Below are 22,162 nucleotides of genomic sequence, written 5' to 3' on the forward strand. Positions count from 1 at the left end.
CCCGCCCGTCCCCCCTGCTCCAGCCTGGGCTGCTCTCCCCACGGGGCCACAGGCCCTGCCAGGAGCCTGCTCCAGCGTGGGCTGCCCACAGGGTCACGGCCTCCTTCAGGCACCCACCTGCACCTTCTGCGCCTCCTTCCTCACTGATCTTAATGTCTACAGGGCTGTTCCTCTCACAAATTCTCAATCCTCTCCAGCTGCAGATGTGCAGGTTCCCCCCTCCCGCTACTTAACTCCATTCTCCCAGAGGCGCTGCCACCATCGCTGATGGGCTGGGCCTTGGCCAGCGGGGGGTCCATCCTGGAGCCGGCTGGCACTGGCTCGGTGGGACACAGGGGAAGCTTCTGGCAGCTCCTCACAGAAGCCACCCCTGCAGCCCCGCTGCTACCAAAACCTTCCCACGCAAACCCAGTACACCACCAGTCTTAAATAATCTGTGAAGATGACAAGAGCTTACTGCTGTTTCAGATGAAGGTGTTTCATGAAACAGACACAAAAAACCTCTCTTCAGAGCATGAAGCCAACACTAGAGGTTTACTGCCAAAAAGGGGCAGTTGGGTAGCAGGGACAGAAAAAAATGCTTTAAAATGATCTTGTAATCAAATTACGGTAATACTTATCTGACTAGGATTTCATCAGAGAGGAGAGGTGATTTTAATGTTAAAGGCATGGATTTTAATGTTAAAGGCACGGAGCCAAGAGACATATATTGTCATCTCTGCCGACTTCTTGGGCTCTTGAATTCTCTTCATCTCTGTTCCTTTATGTGGGTTTTAAGGTAGTCCAATACATATATTGACATGCATTTATATGTTATACACACACATATATACCATACTGAGAACAAGGAGCAGTTCAGTCTTAAAGCAGTTTTGAGGCAATTCACCTACTGAATTTTGTTATACGCAAACACATATATACAGAAGGACACGTTATATCAGGTTGAGAAGGCAAGGAGCTACCATGGAAGTGCTCCCAGGAATGGGATTTACCTCATCTAAATACAAAACCATTCCACCCAAGAAGATTACTGTGCACTACTTAGACAAACATTTTTATCTCCTCACAAGCAATGCACCACCTCGCACCTGCTGCAAATGAGCAACGCATAACGAGCGTCCTCCAACTTCTGCACTAGTTTTGAAGACCTCATGTCATCACGCACTTGCAGAGCTACCCGATTCTTTGTCTCTTTGCTCAGAAAGTTTTATTACAGATTCATTCGGGTTCATTCTGGCAATTCTGTGTTTCTGTAGTTCACTGTCCAGTTTTAACACTGATCTAGTAAGGGGCAAACATTCTAAGTGATTACTAAACTGATAACAAGATGCAACATGGTGCAAACTGATGTTCATTTGTGCACCAGCAGTAGAAAAAAAACATTATGTTCACACCGAGAAATATATTCCAGGAGGGTCTTTTTTCACAAAACAGATGAGTTAGCATCTACAAAATGTAGAAGACACAAAAACATGAAAATCTTTGGAAAAAGTTGCCAGAAGGGAAGCTCTTAAGTTCTGGTCTACAAAACCTCTATAAAACCAGGTACTTCATTAACATGAAAAGATAGTCTCAAATCCCCAGAAGAGATTCTTACACATATATTATTAGGTATTCTATGCATTCAGCCCATTTTGCCAAATTTCAATCTCCTACACACTTCACCTGAGTAAAGGTATTTCAATGACCATGCTCAGTGAGCTTTTAAAATACTCCAGCTCACTGAAAAGGCTGACAAGCTTTTGCAGGTCAGCTCCTTCCCATCTGACAGCTCTGCTCCCATGTCAGCCAGAAGTAAGTTCTATCTGTGGGTTTCTGTTTTGCTAGTTGGATGAAGATACCACTCAGAAAACTTTAGATGCAACAGAGAATGTGGACACAACTGTCTATGCTAAGCATCAATACACGTCAATATAGACCAAATGCTTTGATCCATTTAGAAATATGAGAATATGTGAACGCTTTGAGATGAAAACTAAAAATGTCTTTAATTACTCTGAAGCAAGCACATTGCTCATGCAAAACTTCTGCACAGAAAGTGTTTAGCCATTCCAGTCCAACACATGCATGCGTGAGTGTACATATGCACAAGAAACCACAATGCTCTTGTCTTGGCCTAAATAAACACCATGGGTTGCTCAAAAAAACCAACCAAACCCCCAAAAAACTCCAAAACCCCACAAAACCAAAAAACCAACAAAGTCCAATAAGGAAAATAAAAGAAGTCATTCTTTGTCTGTATGATCAAAGTGCTAATCTGACTATCTTGAGTAGTTCAAGAGCTCAAAAAAGACAGTAAAATAAAAGATACACAGTTACTCCACATCCCACTACTATCCAGTCACGAGGCAGTTCAACAATATAACTGTTAAAGGGCCCAAACAATGGTGTGCTCTGTGACAAGCCTGGCTATATAGTACACAGAATAATATCATGCAATTACATCACACGCTAGAACATGTAGCCTCTATCACGTACAAATTACTATCTGTTACTTGCTATATACAGTAGAAATGTCCTCCTAAAATTCCATTCATACATCCTCAATTCCAAAATACATCAGATTCAAGACCAAAAATAGACTCTTGTATAAATTTAAAACTACAGAGAGTTGGGAATATTTGCTAATATAGGCATAACCAGTTACGAAACTTGCTCCAAAAATGCATCTAAAGAACCCCCCCGATTGCTCCTGCTCATATAGAAAAATAGTCAGATTTCTGAAAATGTATAGCACTCAGATTAAAGATTACTAAACTCATTGTAATAATGTAACCTGATTGATAAAAAAAAGGGTTCCCCCTTTAATCCTCTGTCACTCACCCCACTGTATCATCACTTAGATAAATTAAGTTAGCAATTTCTACTAAATTCAGTGGGGTTTTTGCTCTTTAAACTGCATCTGGTGAATTCCTAAAATAGTAAGGAACACAATAACTCTAATGTAAGAAAATCCCACTTTCCTGTAATTGACTGTTCCTTGTTGGAGAACAATTATGTAAAACACTATTCACAGCAACAGACAATCAGCTGTTACATTCCACGTTAAAGACATGTGAATCCTTTTCCACCTCCTTTACATTTTAAAAGCATGGAAGTTTTACATATGCAGCAGATATATTAGGACTGAAATTTGTAATTTCTGAGCGATTTCTTCAGCTCTCAAAAACTAGCTTGCTGGGCAAATCACAGAGATTGCACTGTATAACTAGGATATGATGTACAGAAAATAAGAGTAAGACAAGGACTAATAATACTCTTTTTTAATTAACAGCTAGATAATGAAAGTAGCTAGACATGAAAATGACACTTAGAGTGCACTTGCATAAATTACAAGGATAACAGAGTACATAATGTTAAAACTTTTTTTTAGTCAACAGTGCTCTAATTTGATCCTTATAGTTTTATTGATCTTTTCCACACTTTCATTTTGCCTCCCTGATACTCGGGAAAACAATGCAGAATTAAGAGTGACATCTTGTTAAATATTCTCTAATGATTTGCTGAAGATACCACTGCTGTTTTTTTACTGCTGTTGGAAGTAGATCAATATTTCTGACTGCATACTAAAAACACAGATATATGTTAATGTGCTATGCCTTTAAGTGCCATTAAGACACAGGTAGTAATTCTGAAGCATAAGAACATAAATCTGCAGTGATCAGGGAGAATAAATCTATCCCTCCAGCACACAATACTGCACACATGAGCATAGCATTGGTCCTGTCAATACAGGCTAACTTTCCCAACTTGGGTAGCTCCAGGAAAGCCCACGACTATTCTCTTGCACCAAGTACTCTCTCAACTCGTCACCCACATAAGCTCCTTTCCAACCTCAGTACTGGGCATTGCCTTAAGGCACAGAGTACATGCCCATATATCATGTACACTTCTATTGAGAACTAGCACAAACCTTTTAGGCACTCCTAACCTGCAAAGCAAGAAAGACGATGCTAATATAGGAGACAAGATGGTCAGAAGGCCAAGTTCATCAGGACAACTTTGACGTCCTTGGGTTTAAGATGCCAAAGAAATGCCACTTTTTTTTTTTAATATATATAATTTAAGCAGTTTGGTATCTGATAGTTTAGGACAGTCAGAATCTATATTCATTTTAAGTCAGATAACATCTGAAGCAGCTTTTCCTATCTGTTTCCTTTTCTCTTGCCATCACAGTCTTCATCACTGTAACAAGGGAGCAGCTGCACCCAAGATGGGCTCTTATTCTCACTTCACCAGATGACTAATTCATCTTTCCTTTGAGTCTGCTCTGCCACTATGAGCAACTGTGCACTGCAAGGTGGTTGAGAGAAGAACTTATTTTTAGCTATGTCAGATAAGACTAACCGTCAGACTAATCACTTGCACTTTGGCTGAAACATATGGTGAGCTTCACAGCAAAGTCTGAAAAAAGTATATGCGAATACACAAAATGTATTTGAGTCCATTTTTAATAACTTTCATATTCCATAATTTCGATAATTAAAAGATACCTTTAAGTATTAGCAAAACATAAATAGAAAAGGAATTAAATCCAACCTTTGATCCATAGAGATACTGTGGCTGTGCATTAGGCTGCTTATCTCTCTGAAACTCCTGAGAAAATGGTAGCACGGTCCGAACAAATCTATTAAAAAAAAATTAGAGAATTCATTAATTATATTTAGGTTAGTAGGTGTGCACCTAATGGACCTTACCCTGTACAATACTGCTTTTGTCTACATATAAAATCAAAGACAGACCAGTAGCCTTTCAGCCCAAGTTGAAACTGGGGAAGCGCATAGTCTGCACTGCCCAAAAGCCTGGACACGTATCATAACGCACTTTTCCATCACTTACTGGGACCCTTGTTCTTCCAGTGGTGTGCAGGGTCCCAAAATATTTCTCATCTCTACTCTAGCCCAGCCCAGCAAAAAGAGAAGCAGCTAACGAAGTAGCAATAGCCTCTCACAGAGAGTAAGAAAGTTCCTTGTGCTTCCAAAATTAAGTTCTTGAGAATAAACTACACCTTCAAAGAACATCATCACATTTCTATCTAATGTCTTGGAGCTTTCACCCCCTCCTCCAAAGAAACTCACAGCAGGAGAAATACTTTAAGTTAATACCTTTAAAAAAAAGTCAGGAGGAAGGGTATAATCCTTGTAGCAAAATTTATGTTTCAAAAGTTTAATCCTACTTTACTGTGAGCACGTGCCAATACATACCAATGTTTAGCTTTACCTTTGTATATTGTTAAGGGTGTGGCAAGAGAACTACAAAGACATGGAGTACTGCAAAAGATAGGATCAAACAGCCACTCCAAAGCGAGGGCCCCAGAGGCTGAAGAACGGGGCTTGGGCAGAACTCTGCGGGTACGAGTCCTCTCGTGAACAAGCAGCACAGACCCACTCCACTGACGTTGCCTGTTAACTGTGTAATGCACATTTTGCAGCATTACAGTTTTAGTGCAGAAAGAAGTTAATCTACATCTATTACAATTCTGATTCTGCCTAACTTTACTAAACCGAGCAAAATTATTGGTGTGCATGTATGGCTACCTTTTTTTTTTAAACTTGATAAAAAGGATTTCTTGGCAAATGGTGCAAAGCTGTACACAGGAAAGAGGAAAAATAGCTATTTAAGAAGTGTACATCAAATGTTTGTACCAGATCAGGCTGTTCTAAGTGATAGCTGAATAAAATAAATGCATCTAGGAAATATCACAAGATACAATTCTATCTTGATCTGTTTTTGTTTAAAATAGGTTTGAATTTAATCAATACACAAAATTATTCATTAATATTTTTCCTAGAAAGAACACAGAAATTCTATTTTTAATAGAGGCACTTTCTAGCTGAAAACAAAACCAGCCATGCTAATCAAAAAATATTTCACACAAACATGTATAAGTTGCACGATGTTGCTTACAATTATTTCCACTGTGTTTTACTTCTGAGTAATCTGAATCATTCTTGTGAGAATCTATAACTTCAGGACAAGGTTTTCTGTAGTTTTTTTAACCTGCTTAAAAATAGGTATACCCACAGTTTCTGCTACTTGTTCACATGTATTGTATCCCTGTCTTTCCAAAAGTACTTGTACTTGCTAAAGTCCAGAAAATACTTGCATTTAGAGCTTTGATGAAAAAAGTTGTGTATTATTTTTGATACTATATATATATATATAATTTAAATCTTCTTGTATTTACATTTCCTCAGTTTACAAGTTTCCCCCTTCTTTCTCACACAGCAACTGAAAACTCCCTCTTGAGATTACTTGACTCTTCTCTGCACAAATACTTCATTAATGAGTTTACTGGAGACGTTGTAAACAATTGATGGAATTCAAAGTAATCTGCAACATATGACAGTCCCAGAGATTACTCAATTTCCCCTTCTTTCTCTCCAAATCCTATTGCTTTTTAAAATGACATCAATTTTCAAGCCCTAAGATCTCTAAAATGAAAGAAATCAAAAGAGATATCGTGTCATTTGAGATTAAGATTGGGTTTCAGTGTGCAGACATATTGAGCAAGAGCTGATTTGTTATCATTAAATTAAAACCCTCACAAGGAAAAGACTGGTTTCAGAATATAAATGTGGGCGCATCCCGTGACCTGGGAAACTTTAACTATTACTCTTTCTCTTTTCAAAAAGGTGTTGTGAATATATTTGAACTACAGTGACATAAGTGCCTGGGCGCTAACCAGTCATCAGACTGTATTTGGATTGAGAAGCAATCACAGCCTCAGAAATCAAATACCAGAGAAATACTTCTGAGACACAGTCTCTAAGTTTCATTAGCCCTGTACAAACAAGTTACTCTGGTGTGTTCCCCAGGGCTCCTCTACATTGTTGGGGATTTCTCCATCTCTAATGTTGTAGAATAGTAGCAAAATAACCTCACAGGTTTCTTAAAGACTTGAAGCAAGAACTCGCTTTATACTTCCTTGAGGGATGTGGGGGAAAGATGCTGAGAGGGGAAGAAAGAGGTTAAGAAAAGGCAGTAGTAGCAAGAGATACAGTCACTTGGTATCTTACAGTGAGGCTGTGGCTAAGTACTGAGGATACAACAGGGGTAAAAAAAAAAAAGAGTGCAATGTTCTAGGAGGTATGTGACTTATCATTCAGATAAATATTAGACATTTCTTCTCTCAAAACTAAGCACTATATAGAAACCTTTACAGTTCAGCATCATCTGCTATTCTTCAAACTTTTTCAATGTGTGCAGTGTTTTCTTTTTGACATCCTGTTGGTTGGCTTCCTCCTACTCCTCCTCCAAGAAACAAATATCTTTTTGAAGGACTGAAGCTCTTTGAATATCAATGCTAAAGCTAGGCAAATTTTTACTTTCCCTCGGATACTGCTGGATGCAGGTTTTGGCATATTCCAAGATAATCAGTTATTTTCATTTTTAATCAGTGCTGATGATCTCACAGCAATTTATCCATTTTAATCAATGCAGGCTCTAAGTAGTCAAAGTAGATTAAGCAGATGAAAAGCCTACTGGCTTACTAAAGCTTTGCAACAGTGATTGTTAAAGGACAACATGATCCCCAAAGTATTTTAAGGATCAAACCATTTTATATTGGTCTTTCTGTGATACCTACCAGGAAGGTGTTCATCGTGAGCACTTTACAAACTAACCTAAGTGATTCTAGGATTCCAATTATCATAACCTATTTAAGAAAATACGGAGAAATCTGAAAGAGACCACTCAGTCAATGTGCCCACTTCCTTGCTACTGCAGGCACCAGATCAGACAATGTCATTCATCAGCTTCCTGAGCTTCATCTCTGAAGTAGTGAGATATCACAATCCTCCCTCCCTGCTCATACAGACGTGTCCCTCTGCACTTCCCTGTCTAATTGGTATGAATGCTTTTAACTTCCAGCCTTCTCAAATGAGCTTGTCCTGTCTACCAGATCTAAGGGTAGCCCCACACCTCCTCTTTTACTGAATGTGAGATCTAACTCGCCCTTCTTGAATGTCAAGATAGAGAGAAAAGGAGGCTACAAACTGAAGCGTGAGGAAACAGCAGTCGAAACAGAGCATAAAAGAGTAACAGATATCCGCCACTCCAGTGCTATCACCTTTCTTTTTGGCAGAAAGATTCTTTTTTTGGTTTTTTGGGGTTTTTTTTCAGGTGGGGAAAGATAAGGTGCTTGTTGTCAAATTTGACGGAGTATTTGACTACAGTCACCCTTACTTTGCATCAACCTACATAACTGGACCATTTGGCTCTTTGTAGCAGAAACGAGGTAGCTTTCACTGCCAGTACTGCTTTTCAGGTTTGCGCCAGCAGCGTCTGAAAGGGCTGAAAATTTTTCTGAAGAGTGACTATCACAGAGTATATGCAAGGCCAGAAGACACAGCTGTTCTCTTGTGAAAACTAGTCTCAAAAGCAGTACAAAAGAGACAGAGCGCTCATGAAAGGAAGGGGGAGGCAGGCAGGAAGAGTGAAAAACAAAAAGCTGGTCTTTTTGTTCATTCTGTGACAAATCTGTACCCTCAGAAGAAATATGTCATACTGGATTTGGAAGAGTGCTATACACATGCCTTTTTAGCAGAGAATACAGATTTGGATAATGTGCTGAGAGGAGATGGAGCTACAAGTCTGACTACTGTCTCTGGAGGCTTGTATCATTTGTGTCAAGAAAGCACAGAAAAAAATCCTCAATCCAAATAAATGTCTAGGCTGTCTCACACTTGCTCCTCTGTTAGCCCTGAAAACAAAAGGTACTACCATGGAAGAAAAAGACCAGTTTAGAATTAGTAAAGAAAATAAGGCAGAAAAAGGAACACTACAGACAGTGGAAAAGGAACAAAGAACAAAAACCTGGAAGTTGTCCTTAGTGTCATTTGAACCCTCTGGACAGCCCTAGTCCTCCTAACTCCACAAAGATAAGGCGGAATGGAAAAAAGCACCGATGCGGGGATAAGCATGAAAAAGATTCCTGGTGTGGAAAGACCTTTGGCTTGACAAAACATGCAACTGAGGGCCAACATGAGAGATGGCTCTTGGAAAAAAAAAACAAACAAACCTGAGCAGCACAGAAGAGACAAGTGGAAAATGGCTGCTCACTGACACTTTCAGTATAAGAACTGGCAGGCAACAGCTTGAGAGCAAACTGAGAGAGATATTTTTTTCGCACAGCACACAGTTTCACTGCAGACTCCTCACTACAGCATGTCACAAATGCCAAAACCTCACATAGCTTTAAAAAAAGGACTGGACAAAGCAATGGAGAGGGGGGAACTCTATCTGTAAGGGGCCAGAAATGTACTAACATCCCACCATTTTTGTTTTACAGAAACACCAGATCACTGCTAGAGGCTGGCACATTTCCTGGGAGAAAAAATCACCACAAGCCTCCGTTGTTTTCACACTTGGCCTCTGCATGGCTGCTGCCAGCGTCAGGATACCGGACTAGAGAGGGCTTTGACCTCACCTACAGTTTATATGCTCATGCCATTACCCAAAAGTTTGTTCTCTTTCTTTCCTCATCGACAGCAGAGGGATTAAAAACACCCTTGGATTTTGCTGCTAATGCCCATTTGCAGAGGTCCCCTCGCTCACCTCCCTACTCCTCCACAAACTGTTGCACAGTCTGGACATGCCTGCACAGCTGGCCAGCACTAATGAGACTAAGTTTCAGAAAACTGGCAAGTGCAATTATTACATTTCTAAATCTTTTAATGGCAGCCTCACTGTTTAATCTCAGTACATTACGAGATATAAAAAAATTCCTAAAGTCCCAAATAATTAAACATGTGACATGTTTCAATATTTCTGCATGATGAGCCCTAGCATTTCAATCAGACTTGCAAAAAAAAAAAAATTTTTACAAATGTTTGAAATCATCACATTCACGCATTCTTGGGAAGAGAGCTTCAAAAGGTACTGGATACAAGTTAATTTGACCAAAAAAACCTAACTTTACAAGAAGGACCTTATACCTAGGCTGTGATGAAATTAATGAGAGGCAAGCCACAGGTATTACACAGGTTTGCTGGGAGCTCTACCTCCAGCCCCTCAGCAACCTCTCTGCTTTTCATCATACTTATTTCTCTTCCTTCCAGCCTTTCATTGTTACTTTTCTTCCCTTTTTTACACATAGCTTTCATGCAAGACATTACCTACCCAGAGTCACGAATTAAACTAGCAGCTCTCACAGACCTCCTCACCATGTATTCCTGTATTTGCACACAATAACCTGTGCAGTTGAATGCAGAGCGCGCTCATCAATTTCAACTGCATGCTAACAGCAAGGCAGCAATAGACATAATGAATGTGCAACATAATGAACTCTAAAAGGGCTAGAAGCTCCCTGTTCCTTCTCCCAGCAAAAGCATCAATGGGCACCCTATAGCATGTGCACCACACACATTAATTCTCTCCACACTGCTGTTTTCGACCTCAACCAAAGCAATTCTGTGATGAAGTTGGACACATTACACATACTGCCTAAGATCTGGCTCCCTTTATCATCTCCTAAATTAATTATCCTGAATTAATTACCTGACAAGCTTGAGGGTCAGACTAACTCAATTTGTGCATACAGTTTTTAAACAGACAAGCAACAGTCCTACAGGATCCTGCTAATGTCCTTTGGCACCCCACACGCACTTCCCAAGCGCTCTGGTCTGCAGTGCAGCAGTCTTTACAGCCAGGATGAACACAGACTGAATCGTTATAGGAGCTATTTAATGTCTTTCATTGAAACTGACTGATGAAGGATCAGCATTTCATCAAGATTTTCTTTTAATTTCACACTTAATACATCGCACTGAATATTCCAATATTGATTTCCAGATATACCAACTGCACAGTAGCTTCCTTGGAAATACATTCAACTCTCCTATGTAGACAGATTCATGTAACAGAAGTTTCTTGGCTAAAACTGAACCACAAAAAAACCCTCTTTTTTTTCCAGACAGGATCTTGGATCTGAAATGCAACATAACCATCATGGAACATGTCAGACAGGGAAAGTTCTCCAAGGAGACAGTGAAAGATGAGAACAGGCTTCCTCCTCTTTCTACAGCTCAATATTCAGTATCACTTTACTGTCAATTCACAGTGCTTTAACCAAAACCTGAGTAAAGGTTAAAAGCAACATAAATCCTAAAAACAGCACACAAGCAGAAAGCCCAGGAATGCAAAGTCCCAAGCACTGCACCTTCCACTTCACTTCCACTCAAACTTTAGATCCTACCTTTCTCTTTATTCCATTACTCACTCTCTTTAAAAGCTGCAACTGTAGTTGCAGTGGACACTGAACTCTTCCCTTCCCCAGTAAACAACCCTTTTCTTCACATTAACGCAGAATTAAGAATATAATTTTATTTCCATCGTCTCACAGTTGAGGATCCTGTTTAGCAAAATATCTTCATTATACACACTTTGCAGTATTTTTGGACACATTGTTTTTCAGCATACCATAGCTAAGTCATTAAAATGTCAGAATTTGTATGCTGCAGTTACATTTGACTTCTATTGTGGACAAATAACAGGCTTTCATACATTTCACAGTACTTAGTGAATGAAATGACTCATGCTGCTTCATTTCAAGTAAAGCATTAAAAGTGTAAAACACACTAAATGAATGGAGATGGACTTGTCAGCATTTGCTAAGAAAGAAGTTGCAGGAGGGTGGTAGAGGAACTGCTGCAAACAAAAGGCTGCCAATGCTAACCTGTTAGTGGATCCATTGTAGCAGTAGTTTGGAAGAAAATCATAATTGAGTTCCCAAAAGACATGAAGAGTGATTCTTCCATAAGGGGCTGACACGTTGTGATTGGCTTCTCTGAACATGGCATCAAAGCTGTCCAAGGTCATATATCTACTCAGAAGCTTGTGAGTTGTTTTATTTATCTCTATCAAGCCATCCAGCTCCTACAAAAAAACAAGAGAAAAGGAAGTGAGCAGTGCATTTAATAAAGTGGAGAAACTCAACAAAGTACATAAACAACCTTGACCAAATAGAAAACTAAAAAGAAGTCAAAATGAAGAATTGACTCTCCCGCAGTCTCTTACTTTAATGAGAAGAGCTGGAAAGAATCAGTGCTCTTGAGATTGTTTTGTAACTATCTCCCACCAAAACCCTCTGAGACTTTAAGGGTATTCATTAAAATCGGTCCACACTGCAGATGGATCTCAAACACAGATCTCTGCCAACTCTTCTTCCACTGAGCAAAAGTTAAAACACCAAATGGGGTCACACATAAGCTAAGAAGCATCTTCTGTATTTCCTACTTTACAAGCTATCACAAAGTAGTTTCCGCTTAGCAGGGCAACTGGTGAACTAACTCTTGCAGTAGTACTGGTAGGGACAACATCACATTTACCATAAATCCTTCTCATGGTTTACTTCAGTGAAGAATGTACTAAGATGCAATGACAGACCAGACATTTACAAATGTTGTGAAGGTATCCACAAAATCACTCGGTGCAGACTACACAACTATATATAAGCACTGCCTTTCATAATGTTTCTCCTCTTGACAAGAATTTCCTAGTATGGTTTCTGACACTTTCTATAAAATAAAACAAGATAAAATAAAATAAACAAAACAAGATAAATCCATCTCTGACATCAGACAATGAAAACACCGAACACAAAGAACACAACCTCTCACTCAGAAATACCGCCCAAGCACTGCTTTTTAAAAGATCATTATGCAATGACCTAGTGAAGGAATCTCCAGTGGCTTTGTTTGGCTGTGCATCAAACCACTGGTCATCTTCCCATACAGTGCTGCCAGATTTAATTGCTCCATGTTTCAAAGAATTTTCAAACCTATAAGTAACAGTTAATTTAGGGAGAAAGAACCACTATGGTTGTTATTACAGTATTCAGTCCAATCTGAAGGAAAAAAAATAGCCCAGTCTTTTAACTACCTTCATTTAATTTATTTAGCTTGAAAAAACAGCAGAAATTACCAATTAGTTAAGCTATTAGCATCAGTTTCTCATTGAGGAAACCAAGCAGTTTTCAGCAGAAATTATTTTGCATAAAACAAAATAAAAAAGGGAGCATGGTGTAGGGACAACACCTTAGCCCTGCCACTTTCTAACTCAAGAAAGAGTGAGAACCTGTGACCTAAGAAACACATTTCAACAGCTTCTGTTCACCTAGCCACTACAAAAATCCTGCATATAACAAAGAAAAACTACATTTCAATAATTCAAAGGTTATAACACCAAGTGCTGAAAAGTCAAGAGTCTCTGTGGCCTCAGTATTTGTCTTCAGTAAAGAATGAAATTAAATCAAGGTAGTTAACTGCACTACAAAATCTCACTAGTAAAAATCTTATTACAGAAAGACCAATAGTAAACTTTCTTGCATAACTTTTTTTTTTTCATCCCAGCAGAACTGAATGTGTCTGATATTTTTCTTGTTGACTGCATATTTACTTGTCAAATTCATGCCATCTGGAAATAAAATTTGGTTTTTAGCATTTTAATCAGGAAACTAACTCAAAGAGACACCTCAATGTTGCACAGATGCTCCTCTTCCACAGGCACGTCATATTTTGTTCCTCCAGAAAAAAAAAAATATTTTTGTCATGCTACAAAATCAAGCTGCCTGGGTAAATAAGCTCATTTTGAATCTACCAGGCACAAGGCTGTTTTGTTTTGGTCTGCAGTTTATCTATAAGCATGGACAGAAGTGGGCATTTACAAAAATTTAGATCACAAGAATGCTCATTTTCCTTGTTTCCTCATGGCTCCTATTGTATGCCTTCGCTACAAGTGTTGCTTACACCTTACTCCCAAGGCCCTCAGTTGCAGCAGGTTTATTTTTTTTCTGGGCAAAGAAAGAACAAGATTATCAATCTCAACAGGAGTGGGACTTGCACAGTCCCACATACGGCAGCATACTCCAGAGTACTGCGTCAGGTCAGGCCAAAGCACTGTTTGAAGAGAGATGCAGGTTTAAGGCATTGGGAGGGGGAAAAAAAAAAAAAAAAAATCACAGCACATTAGAATTAATAAAGTCCACAACATACTACAATGGAAACAGAGGATTTGCCAGTATAATATCTGATGTAGCTGGAGGTGACTAAAATAATGCCTTTTGCAAGACTAAGCTGCTTCTCTGGTAAGGGGCTTTGTCTATTTAGACTTAGTAAACTAGACAAACCTCAGCCATAACATTTTATGATTTCACACTTACAGAAAAATTAAAACAAAACATCAGAGGGAAAAGCTTTCTTGTTTTTCTAATTAGACTGCTTAAATTATTTCCCATTTATATAAATTTAACTAAGGTTTAGGATAAAACAAGTTTGCCTGTTAGTCATTCAGCCTCTTCCCCTTTCAGGAGGGACTGTATAACTATTTGCTGAGAGAATACTTGGAGGATTTCTAGCAAACCTGGAGAAAACTTTTTTGCTTCTGCCATTAAAAAACAAATACAGATTTATAATGGGGAAAAGAGGAAAAAAAGGCTAGATGTCTAACATTCTCAATACAAATAAAAAGAGATAAAAATTAAATTAAATTAAAATAAATTAAAACAAATTAAAATTAAAAGATCCCGACTGCAGTGTTACTGCTCTGGCAAAACTGCAACACGACACTCACCACAATGGAAGTCAGATCCTCACTTTCAAATCGACCAATTGCCAGTTCCATTGACCTGTACATGGCTGCTGAAATTCGCTGAGTGATCAGGCGGTTCAGGTCTATTGACCTACCAAGAAGCTAAAGAAAAAAATGCCATGAAGATTCAAAATGAAAGTCAAATTCCGAGACAAGTTGTACAAGGGACTATGAAACTCCACAGATTAACAGAGTGTCACATGGTGAACTTGCATTCCAAACACATAGAAACAAAGCAGATGGACAAAATTTATAAATTAATGAACAAATGAGGTACTACAATTTACATCCCAATTCTCAAAGAAGTAAAAATCACATGTTGCATTTACATCTAAGTATTTATATCGGCATTTTATGCTTCCATGACATTGTACTGGCAACATATTGAAAACTGTTGAAAGACATTACCATGAAGACAACGCTACCACACATGACATTCCTGTTTGGCTTATGCTTGCTTAACTGCAACAGACGTTTGCAGTAAAACAGGATCTTTTATGTTTTTTTCTTAATTTACTCCTTCATATGACAAAAAAGCTGATCTCAAATGTCAGTTATGCCACTTAGATGACAGAACATAAAGCACAGAAAGAGTTTTATATACCTACATAAATCAAACCACTGGAAAATTGCCAAGCAACTCAAATACAACAGAGTATGAGTTAACTCACTTGGACATGCCTCTGTTTCAGCAGTGTCTCGTAGCGGTTGGACTGTAGCAACTGAATGGTTGCTCCCTGATTCTTGCATTCTGAACGTAACCGTTTATCCAGCAGCAGGCTAGTAAGAAAGGAAGAAAACATTTAAAGTACATTAGACAGCAAAGCAGAGCAGAAATGCACGAATAAAAGTTCTCACTACTGGAATAGCTACCTGCCAGCCATTGCCTTGTAGTACGCAAATATTTGGTCTGCCAGCTTGTAGACAAATTGGTCAAAACATAGGTTTACCTTGGGGGAAAAAAAATTGTGCATTTAGAGATACTTAAAAGAGGGGCATTTATCCAAGACTTCCCACTGTTTATCAGACATAATTAAGATAGTTAATGCATCCAAATTTCCCAGTACAAAAGAAGACGACATTAATTTCTCAGCATTAATGTGAGGTGTTTTGCACAGGTCTACAGGTTTCCTCACAACATATCATCCACCTGGTTACCCATCTTCTGGTCTGTCTTCTCAGTTTGTTTATCATCTCCACTGTTCTGAATCTCCTGCAATAGGTCTTGGCCTTTAGCATCATTTTCACATTCACGTACAGATTATTTTTCTCCAGTAGGTAAGGTTACTTTACCTCTGCCTCAATTTCATCATAGAGGAACTGCTTCTTAAATTTAGTAAGTGCATAATGAGCACTGTCATTATAAAGGTCCAAAGAATACAGAACATACCTGAATGAAAGAGAATTAAAAAAAAAAGTTACATGTCTACAGAAATTGTGATTCTTTAGGATGGTGCAGTCAAGATGCTTGTAAGCCAGTCAATATTGTAAATCTACACGTGGTTCATGCAGACAGGATCATTTTTTTTCCTTTGAGTTTATATGTAAAGTATCACCAATTTCTCCTTTAGGAAAGTCTTTTGTCAGTTCAGGAAATTGTATAAATAAGTTTGCAGTCTGAAATTTGTTTTCTAGATGTAGCTTTCCATCAAAATGGAACTATGCTTTTACCACTATGCATTGTATTTGACATCTTTGAGAAGTAAAGAGAATTTTAAAGAGAAACTCAGGGAATAACACATTTGGCTGGTGCAATGATACTTACATGAAAGGTTTCATATTTCAATTATTCATTTCAAAAAGAAAACTTTGAGAATCTGGAAATTGGCAAATGTAAGAGGAAAATTTTATAAAGGTTTAGAATACCTTCTCAGTGACTGCTTGTTAAAACCAATAACATAGTAAGGAATGGCAATCATTAAGAATAATCATTCAGTGGAAGAGCACAAGTAGGTCTTACTCCATCATTGATGCCTCTTTGGTCTCCAAAATATGGTCTGTCAGAATCCAAGGCATAGACATCTCAATGGGAAACTGGATTCTTCTGCCCATGGTCAGCTCTAAGAAGAATTCCCTGAACCACAGCTGGGACAGATCACAGCATTGCTGCAGGGTTTCTTTCAGAATAAATATGGAAGAATTAAACTTCTTACAGAAACACATCAGGAACAATACAACTGTGATTCTGATGATGCAATGTGAAACAAAAAAAAGCAGGCGTGATTCACTAGAGCTATACATAGGCCAAATATGTACGCCAAATTCAAAGCATAAAGTCCATGACTTTTTCAAAGAGTTTTGAACTCCACGTTGGCCCCCAAAGTGGTGCCTTATTACAGAAAAAAGCATGGAAACAGACCAGACGACCAGCTAAACAGAAGAACTATGTACACCAGTAAAAGGGGATTTCTAGTGCAATTTCTCAGTTGGGGGCTGAGAAAGCCATACACTGAACTTGGGAAGCAGCAGGCGAAGGAGACAAAATTGTACTGGATCCACCAGTAGCATCTCTCCCTCTGGAGAACTGAATTGCTCCACAGGTTGCTGTTGATTAGATGGGCAGGAAGTGACAGACAGACACATGAAGCAGGGATTAAAACAAAAAGTTTCTAAGGCCACTGCCAAGGGCGTGGAGGTATGCTTCCCACCTCTCCAGAAAAAACTCAGCACAAGCCTTCTTTTGCAGAAGGCTTGAGAACCAAAATGTGAATGAACTTTTTACATTAAGATCTTCTGAAGACCTTTTGAAGCGCTGTTCCCCAGTAGGATTATGACTGACATTAACAGGCTCCTCCTTCTCTGAGGGTAAAGGAGTCCAGTAGCAAAACAAAAATGAAAGACAACACAGCATGGTGATGACAAAGACTAGATACATTCAATGTCAGTAGGTGAATTCTTTAGGACAGCATGTTTCCGATTACAATTAACTGAATAGTAAGAGTAGTGAAATGACATCAAATTTACCACAACAGAGAATTTGTTTCCTCTGTACTTAAAAGAAAAACAAAAAACCCCCAAAAAACAAAACACAAGAACTACTTCCTTTTTAAAATTTCATTGTGTATAGGCTTATCTGTCCCTTGTTTATATAAATATGTACGTAAAAAAATAGAAAAGGGAGGTAACAATATGAAATTTGATGCATTATAAACAAACGTATAACAAGTCAAAATAAAAATCCCACCACAATACTGAATATCACATCTCAGAAAAAGTTTGGACAGACCAAGGCTTTTGATAAATAAACCAAAGGTAAGTTGGCTTAGGCAATCGGAAACATTTTCCAGGTCGTGTTAGAGGTGTTAGGACATGCTAAGCTGGACACTGATCATCTACATATCTTACCACTGAAATTTATCAAATGAGTGTAGAAGAAAGACTCGCGATGGAATTTTTCTATGTCCAATATGGTGGGCCCCTCAAGGCTACTTCTCAAGGTTTTCTTGGAACCACTTTTGTCAGCAATGAGGGACTCTAACATAGTTCTCACCATGTAAAGCTGTATCATTAAAGGAAACAATTGTGGTGGAAAGGGGGGGAAAAAAGGAAAATACACATGGTACATTAGTTGAGCAACACTGACAATTACTATCAGTAAGCGACTGCTCCACTTCAAATTGAAAACTAGCCCTGTGTGGGTAAAAGCCTTTCAGGCGAGAGGAAGAGATGTAACGCTAGCCTACGCACCAGCACAAACGCCTACCCATGCCAAGGGGACTCCACTGACACTTCGCAGCAGACCATTTGCAGTGGAACAGTTCACATCACCACAAAAAGTAAAAGTAATAAGTAATGTCTTACCACCAAAGTTTAAAAGAGGCGGATAGATGTAGGACTGCCTCAGAAACTTGTGTGTCACATGCAATAGCTTTTCCAATCCCAGAGACTTGAGCTGCTTCAACAGCTCAGCAGAGTTTAAGGACTCTGTCATAGTGCGAACCATGTAGAGCTAAAAACCAACAGACAGGGGCAGGCAGGGGAGAGAGAATCCGTTAATAAAAACACATGGGTAAATAAGGAAGGGGAAACAGAAGCAGAGAAAATGTGTTAGTTTGTTAAAAATGAAAAGCAGCACAGTAGGCATGCAGAGGAGGACATACAGAAAGGTTTTTTAGTTCAGAATAATCACTGCAATCCGGTGCTCCCTCAAGCGAAGGGAAAAGTTCCCATTCATTCCAGAGGGTGCCAGAGAGCCATTAGCTTCTCAAATGATTTCACAAAGATTTCCAAGTATTAGCAATTCATACACAGTAAGTTTAGAACTGCATGAAACTGAGAGAAACCTATCTAAAATTTACATATTTGACCTCCCTTCCTCCTGTCAGCTGAGACAGACAAGTATGCCAGCCCAAGAGCAGAGAAAGCAGACAGAACCGTGTATTCAGCCTGTTGCAGCCAGTGAAACAAAGCCCTTAAACACACCAAGCACGGGAGAAACACACTGGTGCTGATACTTAATTTTTTTTCCCCCAGAAAATTAGAAATCAAAACAATTTTTTCCAATTCCCAAAACAAAATCTTCATTAACTCCATCTTACCACAATTTAAGCAACTTTATTATTACCCAAGATTATTATCTATACATGCTCTTTTCCCCACAGATTTTAGGTATTAAAAGATTGTCTTTACAAACCACGACTGCCTTCAATTTTTCACCCAAAGTGCTCAGTACCTCATTTTCTCAGATGAGCTACGAATACCAGACCATACACTCTCCAAACAAATCCACAAAGAAAATAAAAAAAAAGAATTATATGGAGGTAACGAGAACAAGAATCTAGGTATGGGATTTCAATGACTACCACAGAAAACACGCTTGAAATACCTCGTTTGAGCAGCAGCAGATTAAATAGATTTTGGGAGTAGTTTTATCATTCATTACTGAACAGTAAGAAGGATCTTGTCAGAAGTCAAATACTCTCCCATATTTTACAGGCAATCATTTAAAAATATTTTAACACTACATAGACATCTATTGAATAATGGGATTTAACAAAAAAAAAAAAATCCACTAGCCGTACCAGAGATGGGAGTCAGTGAAAAAATAATTCAAATAGTTCAAAAAAATATTAATTTAAAAACATTAGGAGCCCAATGAGAAAATATTTCTTCCCAGGAAGTCAAATTAAAGAGATTGAACACTTGGAAAAATTATGCATCACAGTAGAAAGTGACAGCAACCCAGACAGAGGATTTTGGTTAAGTATATATAATTTTGTAAATATAAATATAATCAAAGTAGACTTTTAGCATTAGAAAAACCCCAACGAACAAAACCTGCAATTTTTAAATAGTTCAGGCCAGAGAGAAAACATTTCATGCAATGATTGTTGACAGATATCAAAACCACCAGACAGGAAAATACCTGAGTGCTGGAGGGTCCCACTGCACGCCTTGGGACTTTGATGTCAAAACCACTTTTGGGGTCCTTCTCTCCCCTGAGAGCGGGGTCATTAAATGGCTCGTGACCCGCTTCCCAGTCACAGACTGTCTTTCTGATGGCCTGCAAAACGCTGAACAGAATTCACATTACTTCAGACCGGTACATACTCAAGTGCACTGCTGAGAACATTTTACTTTTTTTTTTAAGCACTCTTCTACATGAGCAGAAACTTTGCAACAGCATTCGGGAGCTCAGGGTAACTCAGAGCAATCGCAAACAATTTCACCAATAACCTCAAGAATGCCACATCCACGAAACAACTGCTCCATGCTGTCTATCAAAAAGGATAGTCCAGAGCCCTTCTCCCGTGTCAGAAGCAAGCTGACCTCTGGAACTGGTTCACCAGGAACAAAAGTCACTTGTGAAGAATTCACCTCTGGGATCCTTAGCACGCGCATCAAGCCATTTTGTTCTCCAGAACCACAAAAAGTAGATTATTGAGTCAAACCAAAGCAGATTACCAAACTAGAAAGAGGCAATTCTGGCTTGAAACGAAAAGCAGCAGCAGAATTCCTGTTTCCAGCAGAACTCCAGAATTCAGCTGGAATTAATACAAACAGCTTCATACCAAATACCAATTCCAAATACTGAATTGAACTTCAGATACTTGTTGGAAGCAGAGCCAGCCATATCCTGTGGTGTGCTGAATGATCAAGCAAATGTCTCCTCCCAAATCTGAGAAGGTATGAAAGTAATACTTCCCTATTTCATGAAAGTCCCTGGGACAAAGAGATTCTCCCTGCAAACTTGGTAATTTGGAGTAATGCATTTATTTTCAGTTTATGACAGTGTTTTTGTGGCAGTCGGAGAACAACAGTAAGGTCAGGAAATGCCACCAATCAGTGTGGGCAGACAGAGCGCTTGGTGGAGAAGCGTAAGGCTAATAAGCCAAAAGCAGCAGAAACTGAGAAAGAAGTCAGGATGCTAAGAGGGCAGAGATAAGACTACGGCCAGAGTGGGATGTCAACACAAGACACAAGGTGAGGAAACACTGGCATCATAAGGAAGTTGGACAGTAACACCTTTCTTCAAAATAAAAACTGTCTTGCTTTCAATAGTACAGTACCTGCCTTTCCTTAAAATTAAAATGAGCTACAGGAAACACAAGACTTCCTGCAATAGTCCTAAGTGGCTCAAGACAGCCTGGACTCTTACTGTAGCCACATTGGCAGCCATTCATTTTTTACTTCAGCCTTCAGTTTCCAATATTCAACCAAGCTAACTTTGAATATCAGAAAGACTAGTAGAGGAGTATGGACTTAAAGAGGCAAAATTTGCACAGCTGTGCAATTCTGCAACAAATTTAAGTAAGATTTGGGGGAAAGAATATAGGAGAATATGAAAACAAGAATACTACCTCTGAATTACATTTTTCTTCTTTTTAATGGCTTGTCTTAATGGCTCTCTAAGCGTGACCTGGGCAAAGTCCTGAAGAGCTGCATAAATGGTATGGCGAATGGCATGATTGAAAACACTTTCCATCCTTCCCATCAACACCTGAAGACCTTTGATCATGGCAATCACCTGCAAAAAAAATTTGTATATTTTTCTTATTTTGTTTGTATAATTGTTCAAAAAGCCCTTTTTTAAATACAGAAAATGGGAAAAGGGGAATTAACAAGTTCTGAAAGATAAAGGATGGTTTTCCCATGCTCCTCCTACATATTGAATGGAGGAAAACATGCTCTTTCAGAGTCAACACAGGGCATGCTGTCTTCTTGCACTGGGTATAGAAAATGCTTATAGAGAATGTTCTCGTTTCTATGGAAATAAATTGTGGGAAATCCCTGTAAAAAAAAAAAAAAGATTTATCTTACCTCAACCAAAGCAAACTTCTCCTCACTAGTATAATTGTATCTTGTTGCTCTTTCATACTCTTCTGCATTGTCAGGACAATCTTTGTTAGAATATTTGTCAGTTGGGTGTACCAGCTTCCACGAATACTGCAGGTCACACAGCAGAATAGGGAGAAAAAAGGTGGGGGGAAAAAAAGGCTTGAGAAACACAAAACATAGCTAGACACAAATAAAATGCTTTAAGAAATACTCCAATGTTTTCAAGAATATGTGAAAAATAATGTTTAGTACTATTCTCAAAACCTGCATAAATTCTGAAACTACTATCTAGTCG

General features: G+C 38.7%; 1 protein-coding gene across 2 annotated transcripts in view; it reads right to left on the minus strand.

The window, feature by feature from the left end:
- The window catches only part of CYFIP1 (cytoplasmic FMR1 interacting protein 1), a 62,307-nt gene that overhangs the window by 26,537 nt on the left and 13,608 nt on the right, over positions 1-22,162 (minus strand). For both annotated transcript variants that reach the window (XM_010287231.1, XM_010287232.1), the window contains 11 exons: positions 21,850-21,975; positions 21,390-21,556; positions 19,955-20,102; positions 17,935-18,088; positions 16,550-16,706; positions 15,883-15,979; positions 15,463-15,539; positions 15,261-15,369; positions 14,572-14,691; positions 11,678-11,877; positions 4,540-4,627 (listed from right to left, as the gene is read on the minus strand). In XM_010287231.1, coding sequence (XP_010285533.1) covers positions 4,540-4,627; positions 11,678-11,877; positions 14,572-14,691; positions 15,261-15,369; positions 15,463-15,539; positions 15,883-15,979; positions 16,550-16,706; positions 17,935-18,088; positions 19,955-20,102; positions 21,390-21,556; positions 21,850-21,975 — 1,443 coding nt within the window. The remainder of the gene's footprint in view (positions 1-4,539; positions 4,628-11,677; positions 11,878-14,571; positions 14,692-15,260; positions 15,370-15,462; positions 15,540-15,882; positions 15,980-16,549; positions 16,707-17,934; positions 18,089-19,954; positions 20,103-21,389; positions 21,557-21,849; positions 21,976-22,162) is intronic.

Source organism: Phaethon lepturus, unplaced genomic scaffold, assembly GCF_000687285.1.
Source record: "Phaethon lepturus isolate BGI_N335 unplaced genomic scaffold, ASM68728v1 scaffold7455, whole genome shotgun sequence".
In the NCBI taxonomy this organism is placed as follows: domain Eukaryota; kingdom Metazoa; phylum Chordata; class Aves; order Phaethontiformes; family Phaethontidae; genus Phaethon; species Phaethon lepturus.